The 18,828-nt window shown below is 34.5% G+C and overlaps 1 protein-coding gene across 1 annotated transcript; it reads right to left on the bottom strand.

Moving 5' to 3' along the window:
- Nucleotides 1-1,980: 1,980 nt before the first annotated feature.
- LOC107798500 (endoribonuclease YBEY, chloroplastic) lies at nt 1,981-15,693 on the bottom strand. The gene is made up of 12 exons (XM_016621507.2): nt 15,100-15,693; nt 13,869-14,120; nt 13,703-13,798; nt 8,304-8,478; nt 8,092-8,160; nt 7,899-7,999; nt 7,663-7,755; nt 6,699-6,770; nt 4,897-5,016; nt 4,757-4,807; nt 3,315-3,503; nt 1,981-2,454 (listed from the first exon to the last, which is right to left on the bottom strand). The coding sequence occupies exons 1-12, from the start codon at nt 15,487-15,489 to the stop codon at nt 2,287-2,289; spliced, it is 1,776 nt and encodes a 591-aa protein (XP_016476993.1). The 5' UTR covers nt 15,490-15,693; the 3' UTR covers nt 1,981-2,286.
- Between the last annotated feature and the right edge of the window lie 3,135 nt (nt 15,694-18,828).

Below are 18,828 nucleotides of genomic sequence, written 5' to 3'. Positions count from 1 at the left end.
ATGGCCAATATCAGAAGTTAGAGAAACTCTATAAGGAAGGTGGTCAAGCAAATAACGTATGTATGTCTGATATTGCCCATGAAGTCTAAAGATATCAGATCTACAAATACTTCTAGGGATATCTTTAAATAAGGATTATAAATCCTTTGAATATACATAGTCAGATATGATGAAGAAGCAAAAGAAAAAGGTAGACAACCCAAAACAATCATTTTTGCTAACTCCTCACGATCCTTCATTTTATCATATTTCATAAGTCCTCTAGTACTAGGGTTTAAAGTTCCTTAATTTTCATCTAAATCAGAGCCCCACTCTATAGGATGAGTAATTTTCAAATGTCTACTTAGTGTTCCAGCCTCCCCTAAACTTCCTCCAGTCTTATGTTTAAAATCATCTTTACAAAGTTTGCATCTAACTCTATCAGAATTCTCTATGTCGTCAAAATATTTCCAAACTTTACTTCTTTTCCTCTGATTAGTAGTCGGGGCCACATGTGGTCTACTACTAGTACCACGACCACCACCCCTACTACCAACTCCAACACTACTAGGTATAAGTGGTTTCTCATCTTCAATTTCTAATTCATTATCTTCTATACCGAAATCTTCCTGTAATTGTTCATAATTTATATTATTATCAGATGATATTTCAGAAACATGTGTAGAGTCATTTAAATTACTAATAGATGTTGAAGTAGTACCTCTTTTTCTATTTCCCTGATTAGCAACCTTATTATAAACTCTTTTTGCAGCATTAAACATATTGTAAAAATTTAACTACTAACAAAAATTAAATATGCAAATAAAATAGTAAATAAGAGAAAGAGTTGGAGGGAGTGCACTGAATTCCGAAATAAGTTGAACTCTTGATAATTTTCGCAACTCCAATGTTACCACGAAGAAACGTCAATTGTTCAAACTTCAAACTTCAAATAATACAATAAATTAAATTCCAAAAAATATGAGAGCCAAATACTTGATTGCAATTTAGGTGAAGAATGAAAGAATGACAATTGAGATTTGAGTTTGAGAAATGAGAGATGAGTGAAGAAATGAAGAAGAGGGGGTGTATTTATAGTTTTTAAAATAGCTAAATTAGTAATTACAAAAGTGTTATTTTTTAAAAAAAATTGCCCAAAAAGGAGCTATTCTTGCAATAATTCCGTTGGGCAACGGTCAAATTTGAAGCTGACCGTTGCCAACAGTCAAATTCAAAAAATAATTAAAAATTAATTCAAAAATAGCCGTTGAACCGGGCCGAGCCGTTTAACCGGAATGTTTTTTTATACGGACCAACCCCCCTAACCCAGCCCCCTAACTACCGGTCTGGTCCGAGCCGAAAACGGGTCAATCCAACCCGTTAAACAGGTTTAATAAGAATAGTGCTGAATAAGGTGTATTAGTAATGCAGGGATTAGTAATGCAAGCATTAGTTACGCAAAGATTATTTCTTATCCATTGTTTGGTGTGGTGTATTAAAAATTAAAATGCATTGCATAATTTTTAAGAAAATTAGTTGTTTACAAAAATGCCCTCCATATTCTTTAGCTTTAAGGGACTTTAAGGATAATTTTATCTTTAACCATGCTAATGCATGCATTAATAGCCTTAGTATTGCTAATAACATGATTTGTTATGCATTAGCTAGCTATACATAGGATAATACCAAATAGGGTGTATAACTAATGCTTGTATTAGTTATACATCGGTTGAAAAAGTGTACCACACAAGGTATTACTAATACACAAAGCTAATGCATGCATTATTTTCCCTAATGCATTCTACCAAACGACATCTTAGGGTTATGACTTAGGAGAGCAAACTTGTTCGAGTCTGCAAAATGATAAAATGAACCAGTATTTTATCAAATCAAATATCTGCAGATATGTGGGGACTTGGAGCACTACATAAATATCTTGCATGTAGAGTTCTAAGAATTAAATCATGGTTGTAATATGTATGAGCTCAGGCTCACATGCAATGAGTTAAAGATGCCATTGACACTCCCTATATTCAGAAAAAAATGATATTCTCTGCAGTTACAAAATGTGGTTTCCTCATTCCTTAAGAGGAAAGGTAAATGACAATAAGCAAATTCTTGATCTAAACTCATTATATGGGACCTATGGAATGAAATAAGAAGGGAGCAATTTGCTCCACACTTCAGCCTTATTGCTGGCTTAATGAAAAGTTTCCTCGAAATTGAATAAATTAGAAAACTAAACCTTTAAAACTTTTGAACCTCTCCATTTCCCCTTTTCCGGTTCTTCCATTCCTGAACACAGCCTCAAAAAGCATACCGATAGATTGCATCAGCTGCTCCATTATCATCATTACTGGCACCAATCACATCTGCAGCGGCTTTTGCCTTCTCTGAACCATTGCTGAGAGCAACACCAAGAGAAGCCAACTCAAGCATCTCCACATCATTCTCCCCATCACCAATGGCCATTATCTGAAAATAGAAGTGGAAGAGTTGGAGAAAACTCTATAACCAGAGTACAAAATTTTAGACCGCGCACGCCCATATAGATCTAAAAATGGTTATGTATAGCTAAGTTGATACTAGCTTCATCATATTTCTGCCTCCAGCTTAGACTAGTTAGGGACAATATGCAATGGAAAAATCAATCAGTCTCCCAAATCATGGCCCCATCAAGGCTGTAGAGCAAGGAATTGTTTACCCGACAGAAGCAACAGAAGGAAAGCTCCATAGTGTCAACCAAATCATTGTTGTTTTAAGAGGCTAGGGGAAAACATAAACAGATCTTCCAATAAAAAATGCTCCATGAGTTTTGAGAGGTTGTACAATATAGGTATCTCCTGCTCACTCCTTCATATAGGCAATTGTAACGTATCGAAACTATTGCACTGACACCCTGTAGCATCATAAGATTTGCACCATATCGAGTGAAAGAACAAGTCTATACCAGAGGAACACCAAATGTTCAGAAATTGTAAGGTGTCTGAGGTGATATCGCTCAAGAGGTAGACTTTTCTGGTCTTCTACTATTACATATATCACGGGCTAAAAATCCATTTACCGTAACATCTACAGATGTGCAGAGAGAATGAAGCATGTTTCAGGAAAGAAAACGATAGAAGCAACATAAAAATGTAGGTGGCGCAACATTTATGCTGAATAAAGGTTCCTAGGGAAATTTTTGGTAAACTTAAAAGTATATCAGGATTAAATGCTAAGAAGTTAAACTTTGGAAAGATAACTATCAATACTCTGTCAATGTAATTCTGAATAACTTCCAATGTTTCTAGGAAAAAGAAGAGATTATGGAACAAAATTAAAACAGCACTCACCTCCTTAGGACTTACACCCAAATGATCAAGAAGTATTTTTACTCCACTGCCCTTAGAAGTTCCAGGAGGAACAATTTCAAGCATGTCCGGACAAGCTTGGACAACAGAGGCATTATCTCCAATTGCCTCTGCCCAGTACGGTCTTAATGTAGTATTCACTCCCTCCACAGTATCTAAGAAGATCACCTTCTGCAAATTGGAAATGAAGTATTATTTACAACCAAACCTAGAACATGGATGCTGAATGAAAAAAAATCTAACTTGGAATAATCAGGAGGCTCTTAGTCCAATAGAACAGGTGCACAAATTGATAAGGGTTTTTTCCTTTTTGTGTGTGTGTGTGTGTGTGTGTTTGGGTGGGGGGGGGAGCCAAATAGCCTTCTTACAGAAATCAAAAGATCATTTAAACAAGCAAAGAAACGGGGAGGAAGGCGAAAGTGAAATTTAAGAATAAACAGAAGAAAACATGAAAAAAGATTTAAAACACTTTTTTTAAATCAGCTAAAAAAGATGTAGAACACAATAGAAAGAAAACAAAAAAGGTCATAACTGTTTGCCATTTAGCTTGGACCTTGTTTTACTTTGCGTGCCATGCCAAAGAAAGGGGGAGTTCTTTTCCCTTTCTACAAATGGAGTGTTAATCATGTATTTTCCGAAAGCCCCCCCTACAATACCAATAAAAAAAGAAGACCCCACCCTCCCATCAACACCCCAAAAAGGAAAAAAGAAAACCTGAGAAAACTAACAAGACCTTGCAATGGTACAACTGTGGCCCCTTTCGCCTTGCCCATGAAGACACAAAATAGCCATAAGCATGAGAAGGCCAAAATATTACAACCCAAAATAACCGACACATTAGCAAACTGACATCTGCATCTTCACCGACAAGCCGGCCCTCAATATAGTAGGGAAATCTATCTCTTTAGATTAAATTTTATTTCTTATCTTTCCTTTTCTCTCCGCTTGTTTTGCTTTATGGAACTCTCTCGTGTTCTAGCTCATCACCTCTTCCCATACTTCTACTGTGATTACAATAATATGTAAATTATGAAACTCAAACCCGATAAGAAAAAAAGAAAAGAAAAAAAGACGTCTACAGAAATTTTAGTTGGGGAGGGGAGGCTTCACCTCCATAATATTGCAATTTTCATCACAAACTGTAAGCCACCAAAATTAGAAAAGACCTATGGTCGAATTTAACCAACTACATAAGTATGTGTAGCATCCTAAGTCAGCTACTAGTTTGAAAAATAAAGACTCTTCCAGGGAATAATGATGTCTTTTTCCTTTCAGCTTGTGTGTGTCGTACAAGTGCAAACTGCAATTCCCCCTCAGTGATGAATAGTATATGTTCAGGGCAACAGTGTGACCCTACAGTTAATTTCCCATACCCATACTTGGAAAGTACGTCATATAATTAGCAGCTAATTTTAATAACATACCTGTATGTCCGTCCCTGCCAATAGTTGGTCGACTGAAGGAATAATCTCCGCCTGCAAAAGATTAGATATGAAGCATTCAGCACGGCATGTCAAGAAAATATAATGTCTAGCGAGATATAGACTATTGATAAGTATGGTACCTTTGGCTCGTTATATATAGTATGAAGTGAATCCACAAGAGGGTGATGAAACAATGTTAAGCAACGATCCTCACTAAATGCAATGAGAGGAACCTTATGCTCAAGAGAGTACAGAAATGCCTGTAAATTGAAGAATGATCAGAATCTGGTCTCATATTGACCAGTAAATGTAATAGCATGTGTTGGTGTCTGCATGAGACCTTATGGAGCATAGTTTACATATACCCTTGTGGATGGAGTACCTGTTTTTCAATTGGTATGCCGTAATCCCAGTAAAGAGCATTTCTCACTAACAGTTTGTATGCATATAGAAAATCAACAAATCCAGCATCAACCAAGTATATGATAATCATGCAACAACAACAACAACTACGTCTCAGTCCCAAACAAGTTGGGGTCGGCGGTATGAATCCTCACTTCATTCTTTAAGCTCAACTCATATTATCATCATATCAAAATAAAATAAAAGTGAAAGTGAAAAATAGGTTAAGTATATATATAAATAAGAGTAAAATAGAAAGTAATTAAGACAAATAGAAAGTACCCGGATGTTCTTATACTCGTACACAAATCACTATAAACTAACATTTAAAACAAAAAATTGCAACTTTCAGAAAACAATTGCGCAATCGCAAATTTGTACTTTAACTAATATATATTGTAGAAGAATGTAGAAGTTACTTTCCATCTATAACATAGAGAAACAATGAAAAAAATGAAATTCATTAAAAAAAATTCTCCTAGATAATGTTCAGACCTTAAAATAAACCATCTTTATTTTATTTTTGATAATCAACGTGAATCTAGTTCACAAAAATCAGCACCTGGAAAGTGATTAACTTTACGAAATATTAAGGACTTGAACTCCTTGAACTAACGAAGTCCACCAACGTATAAGGATTATACACAACGGTTGTGAAACCAGTGAATGATGCTGGGTTTTATATCCACAACATATGCCGTATAAATGCAGATATTAAGATGGAGCTGTCATATAAAATACTACACATGATTAGAAATGACCACATCCTAGAAAAGATGCAAGTACCCTGAATGGTGGATATAATGAGAAAAGGTCGCCTAAGTTGGATTGCTCGCGTCCTACATAGACTGTGGAAGGGTACCAATGCATGATGGGTGCATTTAACTGTGGAAGGGTGAAATTTAATTGCGGCATATATTCTAACTGCACTGTACATACAATGTATTGGTAGCCTTACAGTCATAATAAGTAGATTTCCAAATTACTTAGGAAAGGTAATCTAAGAGTCATTTCCTTATAATTGTAGTGTTCAGACCAGCTCGCGTGCACCTCCCACCAGTGCAAATACCGAGTAACTTTGTCCATCAAGGCTTTGGCAAATGGGAAGAAATCACATAGTGTTTTTTGCCTCATGCATTGAACCTTGGTTTTCCAGGTTTGCATCCACTTCTTTGACCACTAGACAAACCCTTGAACGCATCTAAAAATCATTTGTTATTTGCTGAACAAATTGAAGTTACGTCAATTTTTATTTTAAAAAATAAAAGAACCAATAAATTGACACGTGAAACATATGATTTACATCCTTCCACTTGAATTTACTCCTAGTAAATCACAACAATTTGCAGTGCAATTATATTTATTTTTATTCAAAGAGATTGATTAATGATATGTGAGTAGTGGATCAAGAGAGATGTTGTATAACATGTTGCTTGCTATGAAATAGCATTGTATAAAAATCTTGATTTGAAAGAACGAGATGAATAAGACTGTAAACCAATGAAAGGGAACTAAGATGGCCACGAGCAAAGGCACATACCTCTTTACACACATTCAGATCCAAGTTTCTTCGAGAAATTTCCCGGCCTTGTCTGCCATAAACGAGCAACCCCTGACAAGTGTATGATTTTGAAAAACATAAGAAACTTATAGCCATGGGAAAAATTAGAAAAGTGAAAGCTATAAAATTCTATACCACAAAAGAAACTATTACTCCTTTTAGCAAAACTAATGCCTCAAATATGCCGCTGAACTTAAGAAAATGGCTCACATATGCCACTCGTTAATAGTTGGTCTTGAATATGCAGCGGTCTTTATCATTTTGGGTCATACGTGTTATACCCACAAACAATCTAATTAGTACCATATTTTTTCAAGGGTGTGCCGCTACAGTGGTTTTCATGGTGGATTTTTGAGATGAATCGAATATGGGTTTGTATATTGCTTGGGGTGATTTTGGGAGAAGATGAAGATCAATGACCAACTTTATATTTTGGTATTTTATAAAATGTGTTCTTTTTACTTATAAAAGGAAATGTGTCCTTTTTTCCTGAAGAGGGTACTTTTTTCTCCCAACTTTCGATACTAATTCGATATCTTATAAGCAAAAAGTTAAATGGTCATATTTGTTCCCGAACTGACCTTCAACATACAGGCCTTACTCACAACATATGAAAACTCACTTCTTTTTTGGGGGTCAAGGAAAAACTTAAGTTCCCTTAATTATATTTTGTGGAAAGGCAAGTTGGAAAACATGTAAAACCCTTCTATTTCACTTAAACTGTGTGAAAAAGCAAATGGGACAAAAGTACGAGAAGGAAGGATTACTACAATCAATAAAAATCCCTAATTTCTGGAGGAAGTAAAAGACGTTATGATTATCTTAAATGAATCTCTGCATAATTTTGAAGTGAATGACTATTACCCATATCCAATTGGAAAGATTAAATGGTTCGAAAATCGAAGATGCTATTGACTAAGGATAGGGATGGAGTAAGTTAAACCTGCACGAATACTCCTGGAGAAACCTCTGAAGCAATGCCGTCTTTTCCAGCTAAACCTACGCTCTTGAACAGAGTAATGACAGCAGGACGGGTCTGCCAAACAAAATACAAGGCTTATGATAGTTACTTGGAGGCAGAGGAAAAAAATGGTATATTGCATAGGGAGATACTATTAGATCAGAATGAAATCAGAAAACTACTGTAGGATATGGGAAAAGAAAAAAGCTTGGCCTCACTTTTCCAGTAGCTATCACCACTTTTACACCCCTAGAAGTGGCATCTCTTAGAGCTTCAACAGTTGCTGAACTAATCTGACTTTTGCTGTTCAGGAGGGTACCTTACATCAACAATGGGAAGAAACCAACAAGATAATAAACAGGTGAAACAGATTAAAGGAACCAATTCTAAGAATCACAACTGTTTTCTTACCATCCATATCACAGAAGATGTAGCTAAACTTTGGTCTGTAAAATCGAAGACTCCCTTCTTTCTTCCTATCTTTACACAGTTGGCATGTAAGATGATCTCTTCAATCCAATTAATCAGGAATGTAAACTTACAAAAGAGAGTAACAACATAACTAGAAGAGAGTAATTTAACAAAGAAAGACACAATCTTTTTGTTATTCTTATGCACATTACCAATGTTCTCCAAAGGAGGACTATCAGCATCCTCAGCATCATATGCACTCTGAATTAATCCTTTTCCCTTCCACCCAAGACTTTTTAGAAGGATCTCCTCTTCTTTCTCCATTTCAGCTTCAGCTTCATCACTAAGCTCATGATCGAACCCCAAAAGATGTAGCAAACCATGAACCTGCAGGGGAGACAAACAACGATTGTCTCATTTGTAACACAATACTCCCTTCGTTTAAAAAAGATTGCCTTAGTTTGACTTGGCACGGAGTTTAATTTTTGGGAGAAGACTTTGGCCAAATCATTTAAATATACTCCTCTGTTTTAAAAAGATTGACACTATTTTCTTATGGATCTGTTCCAAAAAGATTGGCACCTTTCTAAATTTGATAATCCTTCTACTTTTGAGTTCGATTACTACCCTTGCTATTAAATATGTTAGGTCAAGTACGTCTTCGACAAACAATCTAACACTTCATGAGATATGCACCATATTTAGATGGGAAATCAAAAAATGCCTAAAGCTCCAGGAACCTCAGGTTCTCCCTCAATCCAACGTCATTGTTCACACCAATGTTTTCTGAATAGCCACTATAGTGCAAAACTATTCAACTAGATAATCAACCATAAATACTCACTTTACTTAAACCTATAGCAATGAACAACACAAATCAATTTTCAAAAATTGACAACTGCTTACAAAACGAATGATAGCCTCAACCATCAGAATAATAAAATACAATGTTCTCTCCAATAAGATAATTTTAGCATCTCAAGATAAAGAAAGTAACTCCAATAGAATTTTAAATTTCTAGAAGTCCTCAAATTGCAAAAAATGAGCAAGTTTCTCCCCAAAGCAGTGAACAAAGAAACACTAAAAAAATTTGGGAGCAAAACGCATCACGATGCAGTCAACATCAGCGAGATTAATTTCTTCGAAAAGCTTGGCCTTCATACTATTATCAATCTCAACCAATTGTCATTATAAACGGGGACAAAAACCAAATTGTTAAGATAATTTATTAAAGATACATAAACTTAATATTCCCATTTCTTAAAATAAGAGTACATGAGTTTTAGATTACAGACCTAATGTTTATAGCTTCATTAAATACACCAAGTGTGTACAAAAAGAGCTAACACAAAAATTATACACCAACAATAATCAAGGTTATAAATCAGAAACAAAACTTACAAAAAAAGATATAGATAACCTTGACGTATTACTATCTAATACACCTTAAAGTACAGCTAGAGCTTCATTAACAATGTCACAACAAACTTGAATAGGAAGATTTCCCTGTCGTTTTAGCATCTCTTTTTTCATATGTGGCACTTTGGAGTTGTTCCCACCTTTTCTTTCATCACCTCGATCATGCAAGATTGTAGAGTTAGAAATACATGATTCAACCTTCATCTCATTAAAAGATCTCTCAACTGCATTTATTAACTCATCAATATTTGAAGGAGCCGTTTGATATTCAACCTTGAATCTCTCAACTCTATTTTTGCTATTCCTTGACTACAAAGGGAAAAATGCCTATTTTTCCAAAAAATAATCAACTCCATCTTCATCAAACCTAGGTCGCGCAACAACACTCATAAACATAACTTTTGTTACGGAGTTCTTACTTTTGCAAGATCTATATGGGTTTGGCTCATGTTCCTCGGGAATAGGGTAGAACTTTGCACATTTTTCGGTTAGAAAGAACCTTTTTCGTCTATGTAAACATAGGATTTGAATGGAGTGTACCAGACTCAATCATTGATAGGCAGAATTGAACTCTTGCTTTCTTATTTTCCTCTGTCAAATGAGACTTTATGGCATTAGTATGTGAACTTATAGCTCCTTCCTTAATACGCTGAAAAACAGTTGATGTTGACATATTTATAGCACAAGCCAAAGATCGAATATTTGTTCAACAACAAAAAGGGGTTTCCTGTGGACCAGATTAACATTGATGCGAACTCGTTTCCTCCCAACTCTGCCGGCATAATTAGTAAACACATCTAATGAATTACCATTAGCAACACTTAATTTTGCATGTTTCCAAATTCGTACCACGGTTCTTTTTGGAGTATTGAACAAAATTTATGTTTCCTTTAGAGTCCCATATTTAAGAGTTCCTCATTTACTTTCCTTTAAAAACCATTTTGCAATAGCTTGGCGCTCCTCATTTTTTGGTTGTAACTAGAATATGGATAAATATAAAAAAGAAACAAAGGAAGCAAAAATGAGTTATTTATGTATAAATAGATAAGCCTTTCACTTAATCTAAAATGAAATTCAGTGGCGCCACTAACAAAAATTTTACCCACCCTAATATCCGTAATAACCAAAAGCTGCTGAATTTCAGGAAAAGAAATTTTGAAATATATTTTCATCCCATCAATATGGTTGGTTAAAAATATACACCAAATCTAGAATATAAAAAATTCATACAGATCTTTTTCAAACCTGGGTTGCTAATAAATCCATAGAAATCTTGTTCACTTCGTCCGTAGAGAGAGTTGAAAGAAAGTTTTTTCTTTTGACCAAGTCAAAAGGCTTACGGTGAATATTTTGTTGAAATGGGAAAGCCCCAGGATGGAGTAAGTTACTTGGGAAAGGACATTAATGTGGAGAGAAAAGATGGATCATATCAGGTACTTTACCTGTTTTCCATTCAAAAGCTAGTTGGTGGAACCATAAGGGTATAATTGGAACATGGTATATATTAAAATGATTTGGCAAAAGTCTTCACCCATAAATTAAACTTCGTGTCAAGTCAAACTAAAACAATCTTTTTGAAACGGAGGGAGTATACCAAGTTCAAATAATACGCTTAAGGGCCCACTAACTGGAAAACAGATAAAGTACTTGACATGGCCCATCTTCTCTCTCCACATTAGTGTGTCTTCCCCAGTAACTTACCCCATCCTGGGGCTTTCCCATTTCAACAAGATATTCACCGTAAGCCTTTTGACCAAAGCCAAAAAGAAAAACTCTTTCTCTACGGACGGAGTGAACAAGATTTTTATGGATTTATAAGCAACCCAGATTTGAACAAGATCTCTATGATTTTTTTATTCTACATTTGGTGTATATTTTTAAATTTCAATTCTTAACCAACTATATTGATGAAATGGAAATATATTTCAAAATTTCTTTTCCTCAAATCAACAGCTTTTGGTATTACTGATATTAGGGTAGGTATAATTTTTGTTGTGGCGCCACTAAATTTCATTTTAGATTAAGTCAAAGGCTATTTATACATAGATATTGAGATGAACTCATTTTTGCTTCCTCTGTTTTTTTTTATATTTATCCATATTCTGGTTACAACTAAAAAATAAGGATACAACTAAAAAATGAGAAGCGCCAAGCTATTGCAGAATGGCTTTTAAAGGAAAGTAAAAGAGGGGCTCTAAAATATGGGTCTCTAAAGGAAGCAGAAATTTTGTTCAATACTCCAAAAAGAACAGTGGTACGAATTTGGAAACAGGCAAAATTAAGTGTTGCTAATGGTAATTCATTAGATGTGTCTACTAATTATGACGGCAGAGTTGGGAGGAAACGAGTTCACATTGATGTTAATCTGGTCAAGGAAACCCCTCTTTGCCGTCGAACAAATATTCGATCATTGGCTTGTGCTACAAATATGTCAACATCAATAGTTTTTCGGCGTATCAAAGAAGGAGCTATAAGGTCACATACTAATGTCATAAAGCCTTATTTGACAGAGGAAAATAAGAAAGCAAGAGTTCAATTCTACCTATCAATGATTGAGTCTGGTACACTCCATTCAAATCCTATGTTTATTGATATGTTTAATTATGTTTACATAGACGAAAAATGGTTCTTTCTAACCGAAAAATCTGCAAAGTTCTACATTCTTCCTGAAGAACATGAGCCAAACCCATATAGATCTTGCAAAAGTAAGAGCTTCATAACAAAAGTTATGTTTACGAGTGATGTTGCGCGACCTAGGTTTGATGAAGATGGAGTTGAATTATTTTCTGAAAAAATAGGCATTTTTCCCTTTGTAGTCAAGGAACCAGCTAAAAGGAATAGAACTACAAAGTGTCACATATGAAAAAAGAGATGCTAGAACGACAATGAAATCTTCCTATTCAAGTTTGTTGTGACATTGACATTGTTAATGAAGCTCTAGTTGTACTTTAAGGTAGTATTAGATAGTAATATGTCAAGGTCATCTATAGCTTTTTTTGTAAGGTTTGTTTCTGATTTATAACCTTGACTATTGTTGGAGTATAGTTTTTGCGTTAGCTCTTTTTGTACACACCTGGTGTATTTAATGAAGCTACAAGCATTACATCTGTAATCTAAGACTCATGTACTCCATTTAAAGAAATTGGAATATTAAGTTTATGTGTATCTTTAATAAACTACATTTATCATAACAATCTGGTTTTTGTCCCCGTCTATAATGATAGTTGGTAGAGATTGATAAAAATATGAAGGTCAAGTTTTTCGAAGAAATTAATATCGCTTATGTTGGCTATATCTTGATGCATTTTGCTCCCAAAATTGTTTTGTGCTTCTTGGTTCACTGCTTTGGGGAAAAGTTTGCTCAATTCTGCAGTTTGAGGACTTCTGACAAGAAATTTAAAATTTCATTGGAGTTGCTTTCTTTATCTTGAGATGCTAAAATCATCTTCTGGAGAGAACATTGTATTTTGTCATTTATTATTCAGATGGTTGAGACTACCACTTGTTTTGTAAGCAATTGTCAATTTTTGAAAATTGATTTGTGTTGTTCATCGCTATAGATTTGAATGATGTGAGTATTTATGGTTGATTATTTAGTCACTCTAGTTGAATAGTGTTGCACTATAGTGGCTATTCAGAAAATATTGGTGTGAACGGTGAAGTTGGATTGAGGGAGAACTTGAGGTTCCTGGAGCTTAGGCTTGTTTTGTTTAGATTTCCCGTCCAAATATGGTGCATCTCTCATGAAGTTGTAGTTTGTTTTAATTAAGGTGTCGAAAACGTACGTGACCTAACTGATTAAATCATGGATTTGTTTCTTCGTTTCTTTAGTTATGTTTAATGTCAAAGTATTCACAAATTAAGATATCGTTTTGCCTAAACAAGTACTTCATCTTCGACGGTACACGATAAGTGAGAAAGAATGAAAAAAGTAAAACCAAATCTTGTTTGTTGTATTATGTCTTCAATGTTGAATGCTTGAATGCAACAAAAGAGTGGAAAAGAATAAAAAGTGTAAAAGCCAAATCGTAAGAAAATGAAAGAGATCTGACTAGCCTTTCTTTTAGTGAAAATATTCCGAGATGACCACATATTGCATCATAAATTAGGGACAGGAATCAGTCATCAACTGTCAGACAGCTCGGATTTAACAGCAGCATACAGAGAGTTTTTCAGAAGTATGTGAACCTACCAGTAAGATGCGTATCTCGTCCAGTAGATTTTGTCCCCTTTCCTCTGCTTGCCGTGCTGCTGTCTCCACCGAAATCACAATGTCTCCCAACATTAACTGTAGAACACGGACCTGGTCAGCTTTTTTAAATGAGGTGTGACATGCAAATAATGCAGCTAGTTCTTACAATTGGAAGCTCAAGTTCAGGTATATGTTGAGACATTGAAAGAACATCAGTAGGGTGGTCCTCATCTCTCCAATCCTTATTAAGCTCGCGGATGAACTCATCATTGCAAAGCAGTACTGATAATTCAACAGTTTCAAAGCAACCAACATCATTAATTACTCTATCCCTCGTTTGATATTCTGAGTCTTTCAAATTATCAAATGCTAATTTCATAGCCATTGGAACATTAAGACGAAGCATTTCAGCAATATCCTGCAGTGGCAAAACTGGGAATGAATAAAATAGAACGAAACGGGTTTACATTTTTTTATGAGAAACAAATTTACAAATAAGAGTTGCTGCAAAGAATTAGTGCATAAACTTTCTTGATGGAATTTTACTTGGAATTTTCAACTAGCTCAAAGGGGGAGGATTACTTTACTTAAAATGCATACATGCTCCTGCCCATTTTACTGATTTTGGCATATTTGATGCTGAAATTCTTTCTTTTGATGAAGAATATTTGATGCTGAAATTCTTGCAACTTCAATCCCTATTATCCGTTGTGGAAGTATGCATGATCGTATCTCTTTCATGGCCCGTGAAACTCGTTTATCGGATTCACATTGTGTTGTCTTTTTCCAAGTACTAGTTCTCAATCTCTTTCTTATTAATCCCAGTTTGGAAGTGAAATCATGGGAAACTTGTAATTCAATTAGCAAAACCTACTTATTCTCCAGTTGAGACCTTGGCATTCTAAACAATAAGTAGATATTTTTTCCCAGAGGAAAATGATACTAAGATATAGTTAAGACTTAAGAGTAAAGAAGTTCAAATATTGCTCATGAACATAATTCTCGTCTTATCCACAGAAATGCCATGTTTACACGGATGAGGGACATCAAATGCTCAATAGGTGCCAAAAAGTGCGCATACATATGATTTGCATTTGCTCTTCCTATTGATATTTGCAATTGAACACTAAAGTTCAAAACTTCACATATAATAAAAAAAAGGATTTATACACTGTGTAATGATTCTTTTACACCAATAGTGTAATTTACCCTGTTATATCAGGTCAATTACCATTTATTATAGGTTACCAATCAATGTAATTTAATAAAGCTATCTACAATTAGCTTTAAGCGACCTGATTTAAGCCACAAGATCAGTGTATATAGAACTTAAACTCAATAAAAATGATAGGCAAATCAAAATTACCAAATTTGCGAAATATTAACTGAGGTATTACCAGAATTTCAGGATCATCGGGCAATTGCTCTTCAATACAAATCTTTACACTAAGTTCCAACTCTTTCTCTTTGTCTCTCTTCTTCAACGGCCGTTTCCGAAACTTCCGATAGTCTCTCTGCGAAGCAAACACTTTACCGTACCATCCGCCAACACTCCATTTCCTATCCCTTGTGCAACTCAAGCCATTATGAAATTTCCGACCAAAAATTGACGAAGATTTCGCGAGGGAAATATGAGCTGCCGTAGGCGGGAAAGGAAGTATGAAATGCGAGTTTGTGGAGAGAGCCATGGCGGAAGCGTGTGCGGAATGGAGAGCGCGTGGAAGAACACGCGTCGCCATGGCGAGTAGTGGTGGAGGGTGAAGAATGCGGCAAAGACGAGATAGCATTCAGGTTGAAAAATGTAGGAACTTGTTAGGAGTAGTATTTATTTGTGTATCTTTTTTGCTTAAAACGTAACGCTCGATTGCGTGGTGCTGCGAATGCCGTTAATTTAGGTGATAACAGCGCGACCCTTTGCGCTGGACAGAGGGTTAGACGGCGGCGCTGTAATGACCTTGGTCTTGTATAACTTGCACACTAGTAAAATAATCAAGAAATGTATCTTCATGTACTCTTTAAAAAGAATGATGAAAAATAAAACTAGCAGTTCTTGTTAAAAGAAAATTAAATTACGGTCCATTATCTACTTAACTTCCAATACTTTAATAATTATGGATTTATGATTGCTACTCCCTAACCTCTTTCGTGATATTCCTCTCAAATATTTAATGACATATTTAATGGCATATTTTGCAATAGTGATTTTTTATGCATATATAAAAGTCTTGTAATAGATAGAAAAATACACACAATTAAAGAAGAAAATCTCTTACTTCTCTCTATCTCTATTTCTTGTTCATGTTTTACTAAATTACTTTTATTTCATAACAACATTTGTTGTTCATATTTTACTAAATTGCTTTAATTTCATAACACATTATCAGCACGAATGCTATTTTGTTTCCTCTAATACTTCCTAAAAGAAGTGAAAACCTTCCATGAAAACTACAAGTGTTTTTGCTGCTTTGCCAAGGAAAACTTTCATTACATCTCGATAAAGATTTTATGGTAAGCACTAAAGATGACACTGTCGTGTCATTAATTTAGTCTTATATGCATAATGATGAGAAAGGTAAAATTTTATACTGCAATAGCATATTAACCTCATATTGATCTCAAGCCAGTCTCATTTGATGATAATATTTGCTAGACCTTAGTTTGACGTATCATCTTATTCAATTTGATGATGAGTGTTATATCTTCTTGCTTCAAATTCATGAAAATTAAGACTAATATTAACCCCAAAAGGATTACATTTTGAACCGTGCAACAATGATATATTTGCATAGACATGTGATAAATTATAAATCTAATTATATTATTTTTAAGCACAATCCTTTTTACTTAGAAGCAATCCTATCCTCATTTTTAGAAATGGTGCTAGTAAACTTTTAAAGCCAACCATGCATAAATATTGTCAATGATTTTTTTAATTAAAGGCCTTTTGCAGAATCATATAATTTAGAATGTTATACGACATGTAAGTTATGAAAGATAAATGATTTTTTCCACTAATTTTTATAATGCTTTTAAAGCTTCACTTATGCATCAGACCACCAAAAGCAAGAATAGCAATATTTTATGTCTTATTAAAACTTAATTTACTTTTGCATATAATTACGACCTAATATATTTTTGAATGCTCAAGGATGAATTCCAGTAAACTTTGGCATATTATGTCACTAATTGAGGGTAAGACGGTAGGTTCATGTCCCAACGCACTATGAGAGTAAGACTTGAGTTTGAGTCATGATGCACCATGATGATAAGAGTTGAGTTAAAGTCCCAACTCATTATGGCCTAACATGCCTTTATATAGATAAGGCATTGAGTTTGAGTCTCAATGCACCATATTGATGATATAATGATGACTAAAGAAAAATAATATATTTTTCATGAAAAGTATGAAGCTTGTCCTATTTGATTTGTTCCATTCTTGAAGTGAATGCGATAGTAGTGCATAATAAGTCTAAATGAAGACAAATGATTGACGAATGAACATTGGTGTAACAAATGGAAAAATAATAATAAATCATTATGGTAATTATAAAATGAGAGAACAATGATGGTTCTCAAAATATATCCTTCAAAATGTGAAGGCAATGTCTACCATCAAATTGGTATGAAAAATAATAAAGCAGGCCGTTGATTATGATCCACTCCTTGAAGAGAATGTGACTTTTGATAAGCATTGAGATTTCAAACTCATTCCTAAAGGTGGATGTGGCAATATGTGATAAAAGTAATGAATAAAGACATGCAATGCATGATTGGATGAATACCACACAACTCACCTATAAGGGAGGTTTGAGTGAAATAAAGATAATAAATATTATTGCGTGGTTACATGAATATGGCATTGGTCGCGTACATGTGATACGCCAAAAAAGAAATTGTCATGCCTTATAAAAGTTATTAAAGGCAAAAATTAAGCAAAAAATGATTTTGCTTATGATGATTTTGACCATGACAATTTATTATGATATAATTTTCTCCATGAATGAGACATTCACCATATGGATGGTATGACAAAAGATCTTATTGTAGAAGATCAATTAAGAGCTCCAAAAGAACTAATTTGTTACTATCCGGGTGAATGAAATTGTTCATGACATTGATATTGTAGTAAGTCTCAAAAGAAACATTTTGAGTTTCAAATGTATTAGCCAAAGTGGTTGGCATATTGAGACTATAAATGAAAAGAAGATTGAATATCTTTATATTACTATAATCATACCGGGTAAATATGAAAGGTTACCCGATTTTTCTTCTATTTATACTACACAAGTATAAGCATGATGATGCAATCACATGCCACAAGTAAACCAGAGGTTTACTTAAATAAATTATAGTTGGCATGACCGGTTGGCCATCCCGGTTTAATTATGATGCAAAAAATTAATTGAGAATTATATTGGCATATATTGAAGACATAGAGGATTCTTCAAGAATTTTCCTGTGCTGCTTATTCTCATGATATACCAGTTAAGGTTGGGATTGAATCACTTGATTTCTGGAATGAATCCAAGTTATTTTAGCAGAAATTATATGCCTCCAATTATAGCTAAACCATTGGTTATGAAAACAAAAAACTCCCCCCAAAAATGGTATGAGATGTATTATTTAATATACAGCAGCACTTGTATGCATCTAGCCAAGTTATGAAAATTTCTCCCTATCACAATCGGTTCAGGGTCAGGAACCAAATAATCTCCATCTAAAAATATGGATGTGCTATATGATTTAATTATGCCACCATAATACACAAAGATGGGTTCCCAAAGAAGGTTGGGAAATGTGTTGGTGATCCCAACATTAGGGGGAGAAAATGAGCAGATGAGAAAATGATACGTGGAATGAATTATTATGAATACATATAAATTCCCGTACAAGAAAATATGAACCTGAAGTTCAATTGCAATTTATTTGTAAATTATTGCCAGACGCATTTGCTGACCCAAAGCTAAATGTCATATTTCAGTTGCTAATACTCCAAATAGAATAAAGTCCATGAGGGACAAAGTCTATGACACGCAAGAAGCATAACAGGCCAATCGGTTCCAAAAATAAAACTCCTTGAAGAAGGAGAGGAGCAAATGATAAAGATGGTCATACTAAGGAGGCAA

The sequence above is a fragment of the Nicotiana tabacum genome, chromosome 23, assembly GCF_000715075.1.
Source record: "Nicotiana tabacum cultivar K326 chromosome 23, ASM71507v2, whole genome shotgun sequence".
NCBI lineage: Eukaryota > Viridiplantae > Streptophyta > Magnoliopsida > Solanales > Solanaceae > Nicotiana > Nicotiana tabacum.
This window is presented reverse-complemented; position numbering and strand designations above follow the sequence as displayed.

Excerpts from the sequence above, each read along its gene's own strand:
- LOC107798500 (XM_016621507.2), bottom strand. The coding sequence starts at position 15,489 with ATGCTATCTCGTCTTTGCCGCATTCTTCACCCTCCACCACTACTCGCC. Across the intron at positions 7,756-7,898 it reads TGGTGATAGCTACTGGAAAA|ACCCGTCCTGCTGTCATTAC; the intron begins GTGAGGCCAAGC and ends TTTGTTTGGCAG. Across the intron at positions 3,504-4,756 it reads TGGCAGGGACGGACATACAG|AAGGTGATCTTCTTAGATAC; the intron begins GTATGTTATTAA and ends TCCAATTTGCAG.